The 17414-nt window shown below is 29.9% G+C and overlaps 2 protein-coding genes across 7 annotated transcripts in view; one reads left to right on the forward strand and one right to left on the reverse strand.

Moving 5' to 3' along the window:
• LOC111042120 (max-binding protein MNT-like) overlaps nucleotides 1–7269 on the forward strand; it is a 29486-nt gene extending 22217 nt beyond the window's left edge. For all 4 annotated transcript variants that reach the window (XM_022326622.1, XM_022326621.1, XM_022326623.1 and 1 more), the window contains exons 4-9: nucleotides 3239–3419; nucleotides 3949–4251; nucleotides 5799–5909; nucleotides 5998–6096; nucleotides 6198–6313; nucleotides 6887–7269. In XM_022326622.1, the coding sequence (XP_022182314.1) occupies nucleotides 3239–3419; nucleotides 3949–4251; nucleotides 5799–5909; nucleotides 5998–6096; nucleotides 6198–6313; nucleotides 6887–7012 (936 nt within the window). In that variant the 3' untranslated portion in view covers nucleotides 7013–7269. The remainder of the gene's footprint in view (nucleotides 1–3238; nucleotides 3420–3948; nucleotides 4252–5798; nucleotides 5910–5997; nucleotides 6097–6197; nucleotides 6314–6886) is intronic.
• Nucleotides 7270–8642: 1373 nt separating this feature from the next.
• On the reverse strand, nucleotides 8643–14135 carry LOC111042123 (sterol regulatory element-binding protein 2-like). 3 transcript variants are annotated; one of them, XM_022326629.1, is made up of 16 exons: nucleotides 13655–14135; nucleotides 13141–13556; nucleotides 12957–13056; nucleotides 12716–12888; nucleotides 12367–12630; nucleotides 12103–12280; nucleotides 11377–11564; nucleotides 11140–11321; nucleotides 10812–11078; nucleotides 10540–10729; nucleotides 10288–10480; nucleotides 10064–10226; nucleotides 9880–10003; nucleotides 9645–9809; nucleotides 9043–9178; nucleotides 8643–8963 (listed from the first exon to the last, which is right to left on the reverse strand). In XM_022326629.1, exons 1-16 carry the CDS (start codon nucleotides 13719–13721, stop codon nucleotides 8743–8745), a joined length of 3027 nt encoding a protein of 1008 aa, XP_022182321.1. In that variant the 5' UTR covers nucleotides 13722–14135; the 3' UTR covers nucleotides 8643–8742. The 3 variants fall into 3 exon arrangements, with proteins under 3 accessions (XP_022182321.1, XP_022182319.1, XP_022182322.1); XM_022326627.1 differs by having other exon boundaries at nucleotides 10064–10229; nucleotides 13655–14134; XM_022326630.1 differs by lacking the exon at nucleotides 13655–14135 and having other exon boundaries at nucleotides 10064–10229; nucleotides 12957–13055; nucleotides 13139–13247.
• Between the last annotated feature and the right edge of the window lie 3279 nt (nucleotides 14136–17414).

A 17414-nucleotide genomic window follows, 5' to 3' on the forward strand; every position in this document is an offset into this window, starting at 1 on the left:
AATTATTTTAAAAAAACAAAGTCGACATGCATATACATTATTTCACTACAATAATACGTCGTTGTGTGGGTGGAAGTGATGCCGGTCCGCGTGCTGCCGTGAATTGATTTCTGCTGTTTATTTGTTAGTTTTTTTTCCACGTGTGCTCTTCAAATATCGCATGAAACATACATAATATATTATATAAATATATATATATAGATTATAGATTCTATTATTGTACATGGGTATTGGGAATAAGCTTTATTTTCAACCACGTATCCGTCCCGCCCGGGCTGTGCCCGCGCGTTGTTATCCGTGCATGGTTCACATGTGCGTAACCATGACCTACAGACGGCGGTGACAGTTTTTATGCAACACTCTGTATATTATGATGCACGTTCACCATTCTGTAAACGATAACAAGTGCGACACTACAAACAAACATCGGCATAACACATTGAGAAAAATAATAACTATTTTATTTTAAAATCGTCAGTTTCCAAAAAAATGTTGATGCTCAACAAAAACGGATTTAATTTCTACATAATATTACTATGGTTCAATAATTCATGTTCATGTGCTGCGCGTATATTATATGCGAGTGTCTTCTGAATAATAGACTTGGGTACATTTGTCGATTTCAGAGTATATTATTCACTCTAGGTTTTTTTCACACGTTCATCGCAAAAACATAATATCTCCTTTATCGAATTTATCGAAATGAATAAATGCCAAATAAATATATAAACGTGTTTTCTGCAATTGAGTGAGCACGAGCGAATACAATATTATATTGTACTCACTTCTTTGATTTTCAAAAACCTTGATTGACATTTAAATACAAACTAGTGACAGCAGCTAGTGATGAACAAAATAATAATAATAATAATTATAATAATGATTAAATTTAATCAAAGTCATTTAAAAAAAAAAAACTTAAAATCCCAGTATTAAAGGAACTATAGTCTATACCGTCGTTAGTACAATGGTTCACTTTAAATAATAATATTATGATTGATTAACGGCACTTCGACCACGGTGTTTTTGATATGTGTATAGGGTTACAATATTTTTGTTATTTTATGTTAGCACTATATTTTAAATTTTCATTAAAAAAATGCATTCTAAGAGCGGTGAGGAGCTCTTGATATTAGTTACCAAACGTTGGCGAATTGCGATGCCAAGCAATTAAGAAAAACAATACATTTCATTTTGTCGGTTGTGAATTTTTTATGAAAATTTATCATGGTTTTTTGTGCGTCTTTCGCATGCGCTCTCGTATTCTGTATATTATAATATGTAAACGATATCATTTTCTGTCATTTATTATTCATTCATTATCATACAAATGTATGCTTTGCTTTACGTTAGTATTTAGTATACCTATATACCTGCACACGAAATATTTTTTCTGTTTTAACAACCACTCATATTTTAGCGTGTATAGGCATATTATTCTGACAATACTTTATAAATGTAAATCTTCGGTGTATAGAAAATATCTAAGCTGCAAATTCATACAATTTTGATAATTTTAGTTTACATCAATAAAACTGAAAATAACCTAATTGTAGTTTTGTTGATTTTTTTAATTGTGTATATACCTAATGGTTAATTTTATAATCATTGAATGTTTGCAAATTTGGAGTAAGCTATTACGTGTTTCTAAAATCTGAGATTATACTATCTATAGAAAAAATTGCAATTTTTAAGTTTTAATTTCTTGGAGCAACAAACAAAAATGTAAATAATAGTTCATTAATTCGTGTCCCTATATTTTAAGGTTCATCATCAATGAAATTAATTTATGTCTATAACATCTGTATTTTAAAATAATAACTTTTTTTTAAGAAAATTTGTCTAATTATCATCAAAGCTTCTATGAAAAGTAATAGATTTCAGTAGTAATCATAATTGTTATTATTTTGTCGGTATAATTTTAGCGGGTCATTAAATCACGAGATCAACAATCGTTTGAGAAGTGTTAAATTTCAAAACTCAAACCATACTTAGCCCGCTTCACGAGCCATATTTATTATATAGATAATTTATTTGTTTTACTCATGCCACTTACCTAATTAGGTGCCACGTGTCGGCCGTTAACGTTTAAAATACAACGTGGTTCCTAGAAGAAAAGACGATATTTTGTAACGTTATAATTGCTCGTTTGTACTTATACAACAACTGTATTACAAGTATAGGATTTCGTATTATAATCGATTCGTACGTTTACGTATTCCAAATTTCTAACAAATTCGTGTTCAATTAATAATAGTAATATATTATAAATTATAATATACGTCTTATTTTAACCGCTATTATAGTTTTTGGTAACCTTCGCCTTGCGCGTGCGTCATTATATTATTATATACATAAACCACCTGTCAATTAGCACTAGAATCTAGGTTCTATGTAGGTACATAATAGATGTTATGATATATTTGTTGTTTTGATTTATACGTATTAAGTACACATGACGATAATAATATTATACAGGCGTGTACGGACGAAATTAGATTGCAATATCTATAATAGGAGATAGGTACCAGCAAATTCGTCACAATCTCTGTCTTACACACACTACACACATAACATACTAAATTCACGTTCCGAATTTCCAATGTAGTTTTATTTTTGATATTGGATAAATAATAATTATAAACCTATTGTTAAATATAATATTATCGGTGCTCCTCTCGAATAGATTTTTTATGTTTTAGCTTTAATTTTTAAAATGAATATACTTTATAGGAAGTATATAAAAACAATAATGTAACAATTGAATTCAAAAATGTCTTCTATAAAAGTCGCGTTCAAAATTAATATACTAACAAGAAAACCAACGAATGTGCGGTGGTATTATATTATAATATTTTATCAATTTATCATCTTCAAGTTAGATATTATTTTTGGACTTTTGGTATATGTACTCTAATTAAACGTAAATGTTGCAAGTACAATAGTACGTATTAGAGTGTAGTCTATATTCTATAAGTAAGACAGACTTTGGATGCGTGTGTACCTATCCAACGATACGATAGTGTGTGTGTTTTAGTGGCGAATAATTGTGTTATCTATGCTCATGGGCATACGCTCACAGAGAGCATGGTGGGCAGCTTTTTTCTGTCAATATAGTGTAAAAATTGCAAATATTATGCAATCTTTTATTTTGAATCATGACTGATTTTGATAAATTATCTTTAAAAATACAATAATAATTGAGCGGAATCGTGTGCCGTTGCTTGTGTTGGTGCAGGTGTTGAGACGTCGAGAGAGAGAGCTGGAACACGAGATGGAAAGACTGGCCAGAGAAAAGATTTGGGCTCAACAGAGGCACGCGTCTCTCAAGAAAGAACTAGCCGCCAAATGGGATCACATCGATTTCAGCAAGCTATTGCCGGACTTGCCGCCCGACGTAATAACCAGGAAGGCCACTAGTAAGTGTACCCCTCTCCCCCCCCCCAACTCACCAACACCTGACTGTCACGACGACGATTGCTTATTGCTACATCAATGTGATTGTCGTATAATTTTCAGTTTTTTAGTTATTATTCACGAAGAAATTAAAAGGCTTTCTGAAGCCTTGTGTCGCTTTTCATTGGTGGTTGATATCACTATGAAATCTTATCATTATAAACGGGTTGGATGCATGCCAAGCATGCTTAACCAGTCTTCCCTTTTATTTCTTCGATATGTAGTTTCTTAAAATTTTTAAATAGAATTATTTTTTGATTTTTTAATAATAATATATTGCGGTCCTTGAGCATATTTAAAAATACCAATGATCAGAATTTGAATTAATGAAGAATCACCTTAGCATCTGTATTATTAAAATATAAGCCGATCAAAAGACGACCTGGAAGTCTTCCGACCCCTTCTGCGCTTAACCGAACGAACGATGTTCGACTTGCCGCGAATACCCATTGTCATATTTTCGTTTATTGACGTCTCGTCATTTGCCCGCAGTAGCCGCCACAAGTATAAACGGAGATTTCGAGACGGAAAGGGACGCTAGCATGGTTACTAGTGACGCGGACGACAGCAAACTCAGTGCTCTGTACAGTAGTACATCATCGCTGTCCAGTTCCTCCCCGCCCACGCTGCCGTTCGTCTCCGACATTATTCCCCATCAAGTGCAGGTCGTCAGCACGTCTCCGATGATGGGGAGTACAATTCACATAGTTCCTCAGACCAGAAACTCGTCCTCGTTACCACCGAACGCTTTGCAACAGCAAACCCTCACATTTGTCCATCACAAAGATGCTCTCAGTAAGTACACTTGTATGATATTGTTATTATTTGTTTGTATTTTATTATTATTATACATTATACCCATCCCCTAATACGTCGTTATCGGACGTATACTATTTTCTGATTACGCGTGGCATTTTAAAATTCAACTAAAATATTAGAAAAACTACCGCTTCGACGATCAAACGAGTTTTGATTTCTGGGTAGACTTAGTTTTTAGAATATAATTTCCATAGTATCTCGTTTGTTTTATCCGTCTTACAAGTGCATAACATAGCAAATGTATGCTCAGGAGATCACTTATAGCTTCGTTAGCTTAAAAATTAGAGGGAATCGACCTCTTATGAAACTTGATAGTAAGAATATTATCTGTATCTATATCTGTTTTTTTACGATAATTCAGTTTATAAGTGAGTTATGAACATATTTAATTCATGCTATATTATGAGCTGCATGTAAACTCCTACACGAATAACCTTTTTACCGGAATCATTAAATGTAAAGTCCTACACGAATAACCTTTTTACATTCTTACCTGAAAATAAAAAATTCTGTTATCTCCTACCTATTCATTTTTAACTGAAAAAATAAGGTAATATCCTACACTCCAAAATTTTTACTTGAATACATGATTTTGGTATTGAAAAGCTCAAAAATCTAAAAATGATCATAACATAAAAAGTTGAAAATACTAATTACAAAAGTATATTTTCATAGATGAAATGCAAACACTTGAATAGAATATGCTGTGCTAGCTGTATTATGACAGCGGTATGATGCAAGATACCTATAGCGGAGATGATATACCTTTCCGTATATACTATTTTATACATCCATGTCGGCACTTGCAATACAAAATGTTTAAAATAGATCAGCAATAGTATGGTATCGAATATTGTCGAATATCGATAAAACATGATAATCTCCTTTGTACCGGTAATTCTAGAATAAATGGATGTTTATTGCCGATACTTAATTGAAAAAAAAAAATTTTACATTTTTGCAATATTTATTATTTTATTTTATATTTTGTAGGAGTCAGTACTATATCTATGTAGGAGTTTACCATTCCCCATATTATAGATACAAGACTAACTAAAAAAATTTAACAGTGGCGTATATATAACTTTTGTATAGTGGATAGGGGGGGGGGGAAGATCTGAGAGTAGTCCAAACCTATTATGTATCACTGAGTATTACCTATAAACTATGTACGAAAAAAAATTCATTAAATAGGTATTTGTATTGTCAAAATAAAAACAACAATAAGCCTTTTGGGGGTTCAGAACTTCAGACCACCACATACCCTTTTTATAGGGGTTAGCTGTGAGCACTGATATGTAAATGAATTATAGCACTTCCGAGATCAACTGTATATAGCTTATAGCCTATAGGTTAATAGCCTATAGGTTAATAAACAATTTATTTTCCGTAATCAGCTTCCTATGATTTCCCCACACCAACTCCATGGTATTTTATAATAAGTTCCCTCGTGATATTTATCTCCTCAAACCCGCCCGATTGACTGCCAATCCTAATGATCGCAACGTATGTGTATATTACAGATCAACACGATGGCACTACTCAGGCAGTATTGACCAAGGTGTCAAATGGTTCGTTTACTTTGTACGGCGACCCAAAACTTACGCCCAATCGTTCCAAAATGTCTCTTGCAGGTATGCAGCAATGACCGGTGTTGGATACATTATTTTGTACATACTTAACGATGGTATGCGGTGTTTTAATATCGGTTCTTTTGGCCAGGCATTAAGATTGGCACCAGTGTGATCGATCATTCCAACAACACAGCGTCCGCACCAATCAGACTGTTGCAGAATAATATCATAGCGGCACAAACGTCGGGTAAATGATATTATTCAATTATCTTAATTTTGATACTCAAATCAAATGTTACAATCTTCATAATGCCATATTTTTTTTTCCCTACAATTTGTGCACTCTAGTTGTGAACAGAGGACAGCCTACTCCAAATCATGTCATAACTCGGCCGTTGCTCCTAACTCATCACCATACAAATTCTGCTCCAGCTCATCTAGTACTATCTACAGCTTCTTCTAAGGTATGTGTATTGTATATGCTGCCTGACCAACAAAATTGTGACTCAGATACATTAGGGTTTATAAAATAGTTTACAATCTCCTGAAATATTACTCTAATGTTATCTATAAATGGTTTAATAAATAAATACATAAACTGTACAGTAAACTTTTCTTGGTTTTTTTTAATGCGGTAAGTAGTAACTTTCATAAAATAATAAAATAATTAAAAAATATCCTGTTCTGTACGTATAAAAAGTTATTTATAGTGTTGTAATTTTTATCATTTTCATTTAAATTCAAAGTATAAATATTAAATTGGTAGTTGTTATATTATATGAGACAAAGCATCTTTTGTTATTTTGTTCTCTCTAAATTTGTTATGCATTCAGTGCTTGAATTGGGGAAAAAATAGAAGGGGAATGCAAAGTGTAAAAAAAATGTGTGTAGGCATAAATATTTTTTAAAAATTAAGAGGAACTCTGTCCTCTCAATTCAAGCACTTGATGTATTATCAACTAGTTTTGCTCGGCTGTAAGAAAATTCTTATAAACTTAATTAATATAGATTTTCTTTTTTTCATTTTTTTTTTATAGGCAGTGACAATTCCAAATCAGCAATTACCACCACTGTCAAATGGCCATCTTATAGTCAAGCCGAGTGCGATGGTGGTTATGAACAGCTCACAGCCAAAATCACATCATTCCGGCCACAAAGCATAGCATTCACCGATCCTTATGTTAAAAGATATAAACTATTGTACAATAATACTAATTTTTTGGGGTTTTTGGTAATAACAGCGTATAAAATAGTTTTAATAACAGTTTAAAAAAAAAAAAACACTATTTGTACCATGTAATATTTATATAGACTACGATGAAAATTATTTTATTATATTTATTATTTCAAAAACCTGACATCTTTAAAATCTATTGTAAATACTATAGTTTTAATTTTATTTATAAAAGTTAAAAAAAAATCACATTAAAAAATTAATTATCGTAATTAAATATATTTGTCATAATGGCATTTTTGTTAATTGTTTTATAGACTATAAGTTAAATCAATGCTTCATATTTAGATATATTTTACTACCTATTCGTTATAATTTGTGATTGATAAATATTTGGAACTTGGACCATCTATTGTGAACTGACAAGCTTTTAATATCAAAGAATTAAAAAAATTATTTGCTTAGCATTGTTAAAAGGCGGGTAAGTGCATGTCCTTCTGCTGTACAGTAGGTTACAAGTTGTTCGCTGTAATGGAGGGCATTACATTTGAATTCAATGATATAAAATCATTGTATACGAAAAACAATTCTGCGCGGAGACGGTTTGTCAATCTAGGATATTTTATATTATATTTTTATTGTTATTACTTATTATTAATGCAGTAGCCAAGTTAAAATTTGAATATTATCAGTGATACTGGTAAAATTGGGCTGTTTTGGAACCAGTGCACACAGAGCCGCTGAGCACGGCAAATATTATTGAGATGAATATTAGATATTTAGACACCTACTAGATCTGCCATAATCACTAAAAGACAGTTACACTGTAACAATTAATTTAGAGATATACAATTTTCGTAAATTTGGTAAATTTTGATATGTTACTATAGTCCATGACACTCCTCTGAACTCTTTCAATTAATAACTTTTTAAGGAACTTTAAATGACAAAAATCATTATTATTTGAGTTAGGATGTGATTTTGTCCAAATTTGAATTTAAAATGTATGTAAAAAATAACTATTTATATATTTTTTAGATACAGACAAAACTGCGTATGTGGAACTTGTATACATTTTTGTACAAAACGTATACATTTTTAACTACAAAATCATTTTACAATTTTCATTTTGATAAAAGTTGTCAACATTTAAACTTTAAATGCTGATAAAAAAAATTATGCTTATGAATTTTTAATTTTTTTCAACTGATATGGAAAAAATTACCAGTAGCCATGTATTAAATTTTCACACTTTTTGACCCAAAAAAAATAAATTTAATTGATATTTAAAAAAAAATAATCGAAAAATCGCTCCGCTCAGAATTTAAAATATCAAATACTTAACTTTTCATCTTTTAAAAATAATTCTCCCTTTATTTTTAATTAAAAATAAGGGAAAACTAACCTAAAATCTTTTTAGTTCATACTATATTTTGAAATAACAAAAATTTGAGTTTCATTGAATTTATGCAATACGAATATAAAATAATAACTCAGAATTAGCCATTGAAACTGTTGGTTAATTATTAACACGGTGAAATTGAAGTTTGGGTAATAAGGCAAATCAATGAACACATAAAATACTTTTTTTTCAATTTATTTACAGGTTGAATCCTGTATTTTTTAATGAAAAAGCAAGTGCAAAAACATTTAGGATAATTTTAAAACCATAACAATAAATTCTATAAATAAACATTAACACTGTTAATAGAAACAAAATCAATCCGTGCCTGATGAATTGGTTGTTATTGATTTCAATAATTTGTAACACTGCATTAGATTTTTCCGATCACCGATTTTTTCTAATGTGCGCGCTGCCTCGGATAACATACCTGCTCTTATGCCAGGTGGTGATAGAAGAGACATAGGCAAATGTTTACACGCCATAAATAATGCAGTTGCATGCTCCCTTAAACCAACTGTGCTTTGTTCACCTTTACCTATAAAAATAAAAATGATAGGTGAACTTTACTTTCTTAACTTTCTTATATAGAGATAATTTTTATTCTTAATTCATACCTTTAGTACAAATGACAAAATGCCGTGTAGATCTATTTCTCAAGCTGCGATCAAATAGTTGTTGGGTTTTTGTTGGTGAAGCTCCAGCCATTAAACGTGCAGTTGCTTCATATAAGAAAACTTTGGCAGTAGCAAACTACAAATTATACAATCTTATAAATATTTTTCATAATTCGTTAAACATTTATTCAACAGAATATAGGTAACTATAAATTAAAAATTAATATTTTTATTTTGACAGAACTAGACATTATCAGCAAAAAATCAGCGTTAGCAAAGAAAAACACGAATTTAATAAACGGATAGTGTTATCAATGGCTTCAATTAAAAATCAAAATATTTTTTTTGAGAAATTATGTCGTCACTAAGGCACCAATTACTAAACATTTTTGGTTCAAATAAAGGAGTCAAGTGTGCCAAATAAATTTTAATATTTTTGAGAACAAATGGGTCGATTGACCTCCACTGAGTAAATGTATACCTTACAGTGTTCAAATTACGGAATTACGTCAATAAGCGTTAGTGAACTGATATACCAAAAAGCATATTTGTTTTTAGAAGTATACCACTACAAAAGTTATAAAATAAAAAAAGTTACTTACTGGGACAAATTGTGCAATTTTTCGTAAGGAAGTTAAATCTTCTTGGAAGCTTTTTAAGTTTAAAAAGTCCAAATTAACATAACCTGCAGGCATTTTCTTACACTCTTCTTGCCATGACAACATTCTTGTTTCTAATAACCAGTCACAAGCTAATAACAAAGTCATCTAGTGGAAGAAAAAAAAAACGTTTTTTCAAACTTTCGTAATTCTTAACGATTTTAAATACTAGACTTACTATAACAATTGGTTGGGGTTTATTGGTCTGCAATAATATTAAAGTTTCTGATAATATTTTACTAGCTTCATGACAATGGTGTTCTAAAATCCTAGGTTTCATTGTTTGGACTTTATTTCGACATCTGTGAACAAATATTAACATAAATAAACAATTATTATTACCAGATAACAAAAAATCATACTCATAAGCAGCTAATACAGCTTGTGCCAATGGATCAACTAATAAACTTGGAGGAACATTGGAAATATGTTTATCCAGCAAATCTATACCTTTATCTTCACCTAATATCCAATAAGTTCCAGCAGCAAATATTGCTCCCCACCATGCTACTTTTTCATCCTCTACTACTGAAAATATAACAAAATATTAAAAATATGAATTTTCAAATTTAGCAATAAGTCTTACCATTTACTTCTGAGCTTCCAATTATCCTGGGCTTCATTGTAATTAAATTAGATTCTACAATGCGCTGTACATATAACAAAACATCTGAAGTTACAGTTGGTTGTTTGGTATGACCAACAGCTTGAACAATTTGTCTAGTCCCTGGTGATATTAAGGTCTGCAAAGCTTTTTCTAAGGTATTTTCTCTGAAAAACTAAAGAAAAGAAAAGGCATTATATTTTAAGAAAAAATTAATAAATTCTAATTACCTACTCTAGTTAGATGAGACAATGGGTCATTACAGTCCGAGAGTGTAGTGAATGATGATGTAGCATTAGTCGGAGTAAAAGTCCAATTGTGATCAATGAAAAATCGAAATCCATGATCAGTTGTAAGCCAATTCAAATTTGCTGGTAATCTATTATAATTCAGCACTTGGGTTTGTGCTTTATGTAAATAATACCTATTGAACCAACATATTTTGTTAGTAATAGGTTGTATAAAAACAAAAATTGTTTAAAATATATTTGTGTTTAACAACCGACCTGGTGAAAAATCCAGCACCTTTAAATGTGATTGTTTTAAAATTAAGAGCGATGGTTGAATATAACTGCACACAGGTTTCAACTGAAATTATTTGTCGTCCAGCTGCTTCAGCCATATTAATTGAACTAAGTCCTAAGTATAGACCAATACCCCAATGAGCATTAGGTATTGGCCAATCAGCTTCACTAATTAAATACAATTTATGCAGTAAATGATAAATTTCACTGAGTTGTTTAGCTGTATTTAAAGTTTCATGCTTGTTAGTCCTGTTGAAGTAAACAAAATATTACTTATATTTCACTTTGTTTAATTAATTTAGTATCATACACATTTTTAAACGCAGCATTATTCCATTTCTTAAGAAGTACAACCACTTTAAATTGATGTAAAAATTGTCTGATAATTTGCCAGATTAATGAAGCCCAAAGTTTCTTGCGACTTGTCAAAATTGGCCGACCAAAAATTTCCAAACATCTAGAGAGCTCAAGAACTGCAATTTTTCTGTTTCCCTGGATTTATTTGATCGAATGAGCTATTATAATAACAAAAATCATTTTTACTAACCTTATTCAAGTTATCTTCAGCTTGTTTTCTCATTTGCAAGTATTCTTGGTAAGTTTCTGAATCCGAATATATAATTGGATCACTAATAAGAAGACAGGTTAGACTTATGATCATCATAAGAATATTCAATGCCCATATAGATAGACTAAAAGCATAACTTTGATATGTTCCATCATCCATTCCAGAATCTAAAAATTAGTTATCACTAGAGGTCAGATTTATATTCTCTTAAAAACATTAAAATATGATGTTTTTATGTCACCTAAAATAAACAATATGTTCTCTTAATATTCCTTTAAAATACCAGATATATGATGGTTTATGTCTTTAAATATGCAAAATATTATTTTAATATTAAAAAAAAATTCAATTTAAATTTATATTTTATTAATTTCGTTTTAAATATATTTAATTAAATTAAATTTACAATAACAATTAATAACTATATATTGTTTGATGGATAATCGTAACAGCTACGAAATAACCGATGAGCTATCGCAATCGATAAGGAATACCTAGAGATTAATTTTTATTAAAACCCAGAAATAAATCATTTAGCAAACATTGTATTTATACACAGTCCACAGTGTTTCAAAAGCAGTATTGGGTAAGTTACTTTGCTTGTTCCTTAGAGAATAAAGTAATAAAGTAATAAAGATACTCCACACGTTAATTGTTATGTTTTTGTGTTATTACACAATACTGATAGAGTTGAATAATAATTACCAGTCTTAACATTTAAAATTGTTCTGCCATCAACCTTTTCTGCCCAAGATTCAGAATTTGATGTATTGCTACTAGGCAATAAATTTCCAAAAGGATTAAATGCAACAACCACAAACATGAACACACAAAGTACTAATCTTGAATGGTCAGCCATACCTTTCTTACCAGATTTATTGCTCTATAATCAAAAAGAAAAATGTTTTATACAATTACATAAGCACTAAGAAGTCATGATATTATAAAATATAATATAATATGTCATACCAATATTGCGTGAGGACTCATTACAATCTCGGGTGATGAGGCGCCTTCTGATCTTTCTGGTGAAGATACGGAAATATATGATTGTGGCGGTGTCAATGAGCCAGGGTTATTGTATTCTTCTTGTAATAAAGTAGAAGGACTTTGGTCTAGTTTTTTTGAAATATTTAATTTGAACATTTTGTTTTCATCTTTTAATTTTTCATTAGCCATTTCCAAATATTTAATATAATCTATAGCTTTTTTAAGTATAGCAGATTTATTTAGCTTAACAAACATAACATAATAGAATATAACAATAAACAAATAAATATAACAATTAATGTTTAAACTATGTAATATCAATATTTACCTTAGCTTCAGTTCCAAGAATCATATCTTTTAACTCCATAATTTTATCATTTATACTTGTACGATATCTTCTCTCAATAACATTATGTGAACTTCGTGGTTTTTCATCTTTCGTTGACATAACATCAATATTATTGTTAGATGACATGTCTGAATCAATCATAACTGGTATACCTAAAATCATAAAAATCTAATAAATATTAATTTAATACCTACCTTTATAGAAAAATAATATATTTTACCCGTGGTAACAAATGCAGCATTGTTTAATATAATTGGTTGACCATTTGTTGATGTATATACCATTGTAGGTGATGTGTTCAGTGGTGCATTAAAAAAAACCTATAAATAAATAATAACTTAATTATTTTGATTTATTTTTATTATAATGAAAAGTATAATATATTTAGTATACTATATACATACTTGTTTCATTTGGTCAGATGGTAAGTGAATCTGTCCAACACTTTTCACTGGAAGGAGAGTATGCATTCCAGGTTTTTGAATGTACCTTATTTTTTTATTAACATTTTGTTCTATAATATAATTTGGTTGAATTGGCTTTTGAATAACTTTACGATTAGGCTTAATCAAAGGAGGTGCTTTAGGGCATGGGTTAAGCATGGCTGAAGGTGAAATCACTGGAGTATCAATAATGTGTGAAACAGTATCTTGTGGTAGCGACATTTGGATATCTGGTTCAATTAGAGAAAGATCAAGTGGTGGAAAATCCAATAATGTGGGATCACTCATTGGATCATCAAACTCTGTCAATATATGATCACCAGTGAACAGTTTTGTGTCAACTTCCGGCATTTTCTCATTGTACTTGTTCAGGAGCTCTACAAAAATGCAATCGATAGAAGTGTTACCAGAGGTTATGGAAAAAATGTTTAACAAACGCAATATCTTAGAAATTAGAATGGTGAACTAAACTCACCATCAAAACCTGCAAAATCCAAATCCTCTGGCATGTCCAACGGATCCATCGAGTCCATAGCGTCCATTTCAGACCAGAGTTAGTTGAAGCCTTGGTGGAGAGTAAGAGGTTCTAGAGATCACTTGAGAACATTATTTTCAAACTCCAAACTTTGATATCTCAGCAGTCATCGGCGTTGTAACAACAGGTGCGTTTTCAAGTTCAACAATTCAGCTCGTAAATACGACAGAAAAGCACGATAAATTATTTAATTTTACTTTAATTGCCTGCGATGTATCGATTGAACGTCAATAATGTCCCGAGTGCCTTTGTCATTGTCACCCAGTGAGTGAGACAATAGTTGTACCAAACAAATGACAATAATTATCAAAGATTTTATTCTTAATAGGTTCCTTATTAGTTATTATTTATTACTTAATAAAATTTAACCGAATCGCTGTTCAGTAAACCATCGTACCATTTCGATATAATTGCGATAAAGACGACGACGTAGTACTTTAATGATAAGTGTAATAAGTGTGATAAGCGTTTCATTTTAGTTTTCATAGTTCATACCACCGCGGCAAAACAGCATGGTTATTTAATAGGTGTTCTACACAGATATATAAACATTATGATTAAAGATATAATATATATATGTATATATGTTTATATATCTGTGGTGTTCTACCCTCTACTGTCACTACTTAGTAGGTACCTACCACGAATTAAGATATCTACACGTCTTGTAACCACGATGTAGATAAATTTATGTTGAATTTAATTTAAATTCAATAAATTATCATCTTCAATAAAGAACAATTCTGAGGGGAAACGGTTCTTCTATTAATTATTTCTATGGAGTAATGGAAATGTTATAATTAACTTATACTAACTATATAATATTAGCCATAAAATGTATATTTGTTTATATAAATATTAAATATAATTATATACCTTCTAAAGTTTTAAAGTTTTCTATTGGCTCCAGGGTATTAATGTACTTAGTATTATATAGGTACTGAACTGGTATTTACTATTTAGTAACTTATTTTAATTAATAATATTGAAGGTATATATTTAAAGTATAAATAAATAAATATAATATTGTTTTATTCAGTGTTCGCCGTTCGGTGTTAACTAAAAAAATGAATTCATTCACATTCTTGTTAGTGTTTTTATTCAAATGAACGCTTTCAAGTTCACATTCATTGAAAAAATTAATGCATTGACTGGGTAGTTCATTTAATTTTTTTTTTATAATAAGAATTTTGATAAGAAAATAGTATTGTAATATAATATTATATAATTAATCAATATATTTTAAACATATACCTATTAAATGGTTAATAAATTGAGTGTCTTAAAAATCGTTCAAATTTATTAAAATATAAACTACTTTCACGTTCAATTTGAAAAATACGAGTGACGTTCGAGTGTTGTTCACTAAATGCGTTCATGAACGACGTTCTTTCTATACTCTGGTTTGATTATTATAATAGTTAATATCACGATTATAGTAATAATATTATTAATATTTAATACCGACCAGAGAGGAATTTGTGATGGGGAGGGTTCAGATAATTTTCCATCAAGCTTTGCCTCCCCACACCCCCCAATTTCTCTTAACTAAATAAATATACCATATTCAATTTAAAAGTCCATGTAAACTTTTTGAGTATTTTTAATTTTTTATATAATATTTATTTGTATAATAAACTTTGTAATAATAATATAACCATGATTAATTAACTAATTATGTAAGCAGTTCACTAATAAACTAATAAATTACTAACATAGGTACTTAGTTATAGTTATTCATGATTATAACAATTTAAAATGTATACTTAAATGCAATAAAAAAACACATGAAAACTTAAATACTGTTAACTATTTATGGTAATTAAATTAAATTTTATTGTGAGATTAAAAAACAATATCTAATCACCTAGGACTTGTGCCATTTGATTATTAATTGTATCCACATTGAGGAGTATATCCCGATGAATAGATATCAATGGCAACCCATTTAGTGTCTAAATTGTAGTTTATTCTAAATAGTAAATATAAAACAAATAATATACTGTATAATTTGGTTATAACTTTTGTAATAAATATGTTCTTAATAACTTCATTCATATTTCATAGTTGATCTAAGATAAGTTTTCAACCTTAAAAGGATTGAAAACATATTTTGGGGTAGCTGCAAACACTTACTGCCTACTGGCATTGTAAATTAATAACAACAATAAAATCAAGATATTTATTAACAATTTTGACAATTGAAGCGAAGAAAATGTTTATAAAATTGTTTGTGTCGTATGATACAATTTATTTTTCTTATAATCATGTAAAAACACAATATTTAACATGTACGAGACACGAGTCAATGGAAGGGGTCTGGACCTCATACCACCCCCTTAAATAAGACATTGATACAGACATGCATATGACGACGAACCATTAACAGTAAGTACCTACCACGGTTTAAAGAGGTTCGAAGACTCGCAATATAAATAGGTAGCTTATTACAATTAGTATGTTTGTAATAGATGTTTGAAAATTTCATTGTGAATAGAAAATAATAATTAACATAATTTGCAAAAAGTTTCAAGCCTATGTATACGATCAATATTCTATGAATTACGCCAAAATAATTAAAACTATTGTATGAATATGTTTTCGTTTTAATATTCAATTTTATCAGATATAAAAAATATGTGTCTAATGCAGTATTATGCTTTATGTATTTGGGATATTTTTAGATTTCCGTAAATGAGAACGAAAGAAAGAATATCCAGAACTTTTTAAGTGTTAACCTAGGTTAACTCTTAACTCTTTGAATTTCAACTGTAATGTATTCGATAATTGAACATTAATTTTCAACTTTATTGAAAAGATCTCGAACCATGGGCAAAAATGCATTGAAAATATTGGTGGGAGGGTTATTATTTTTCAAAAGAACCTAAATCGAGGGAGGCTTTGCCGCTTCAAAATAACTGTTGGACTTTTGGAGGGGGCCTGAAAGACTTTTGGGGGGCTAAGCCCCACGCCCGCTCCAACCCTCTCAGACGTCCACCTATATGTCTCGAACCCAGTCGTAATGAAGCAATGCATCAAAATATTTATTCATCATTACGGGCGCCAGGGCCGTAGAGAGAAAAGTTCAGGCCAGGGAGGAAAGTGTTTAAGGGCCCCTATTAGTGGTGGTTCCAGGAGCTACAAACACCCTACCAAGACCAAATAAATTTCAAATACTTATACCTTTTCTATTTTAAATAACACAGTAAAAGCACAAATTTGTAAACAATATTACCTATATTATTTATACCTTTTTTATTTAAAATAACAAAGTAAAAGCACAAATTTGTAAACAATATTACCAGGGTTCTTAATTAAATTGCTTTTTAAATAATTTTACAAAATTTGAAAGCAGTTAGAGTTGATTGACCTTTTTGAGATTTTAAAAATTTTTCTTCCCGTTCTACACGCTCTTTACGCTTTTGACAGCCAGATTTATGTGAGTAAGACACTAAGACATTTCTATAGTAAAATATTAAAATAATAGGTAATTTCAAGTGATGAATAAAAAATTTAAAATATTAAAAATATTTTTCTAAGAGTAATTTCAAAAAAAAAAAAAAAAAACGTAACGAAAATTGAAACAATTATGCGGAAAAAATTATGTTCAGCTGTATTTTAAATTAGTGCAAAAATTGAATAACTTCGATATGTCAACAAACTTATCGAATTAAAAAAGTAGCTAGTTGAAATTGTTGGA

This window comes from Myzus persicae, unplaced genomic scaffold, assembly GCF_001856785.1.
Source record: "Myzus persicae strain clone G006 unplaced genomic scaffold, MPER_G0061.0, whole genome shotgun sequence".
Lineage (NCBI taxonomy): Eukaryota > Metazoa > Arthropoda > Insecta > Hemiptera > Aphididae > Myzus > Myzus persicae.

Coding starts and splice junctions, on each gene's coding strand:
- LOC111042123 (XM_022326627.1), bottom strand. CDS start 13,721: ATGGACGCTATGGACTCGATGGATCCGTTGGACATGCCAGAGGATTTG. Junction 11,322..11,376: donor CTGAAGATAACTTGAATAAG/GTTAGTAAAAAT, acceptor AAATAAATCCAG/GGAAACAGAAAAATTGCAGT. Junction 9,179..9,644: donor AAATTGCACAATTTGTCCCA/GTAAGTAACTTT, acceptor TATAATTTGTAG/TTTGCTACTGCCAAAGTTTT.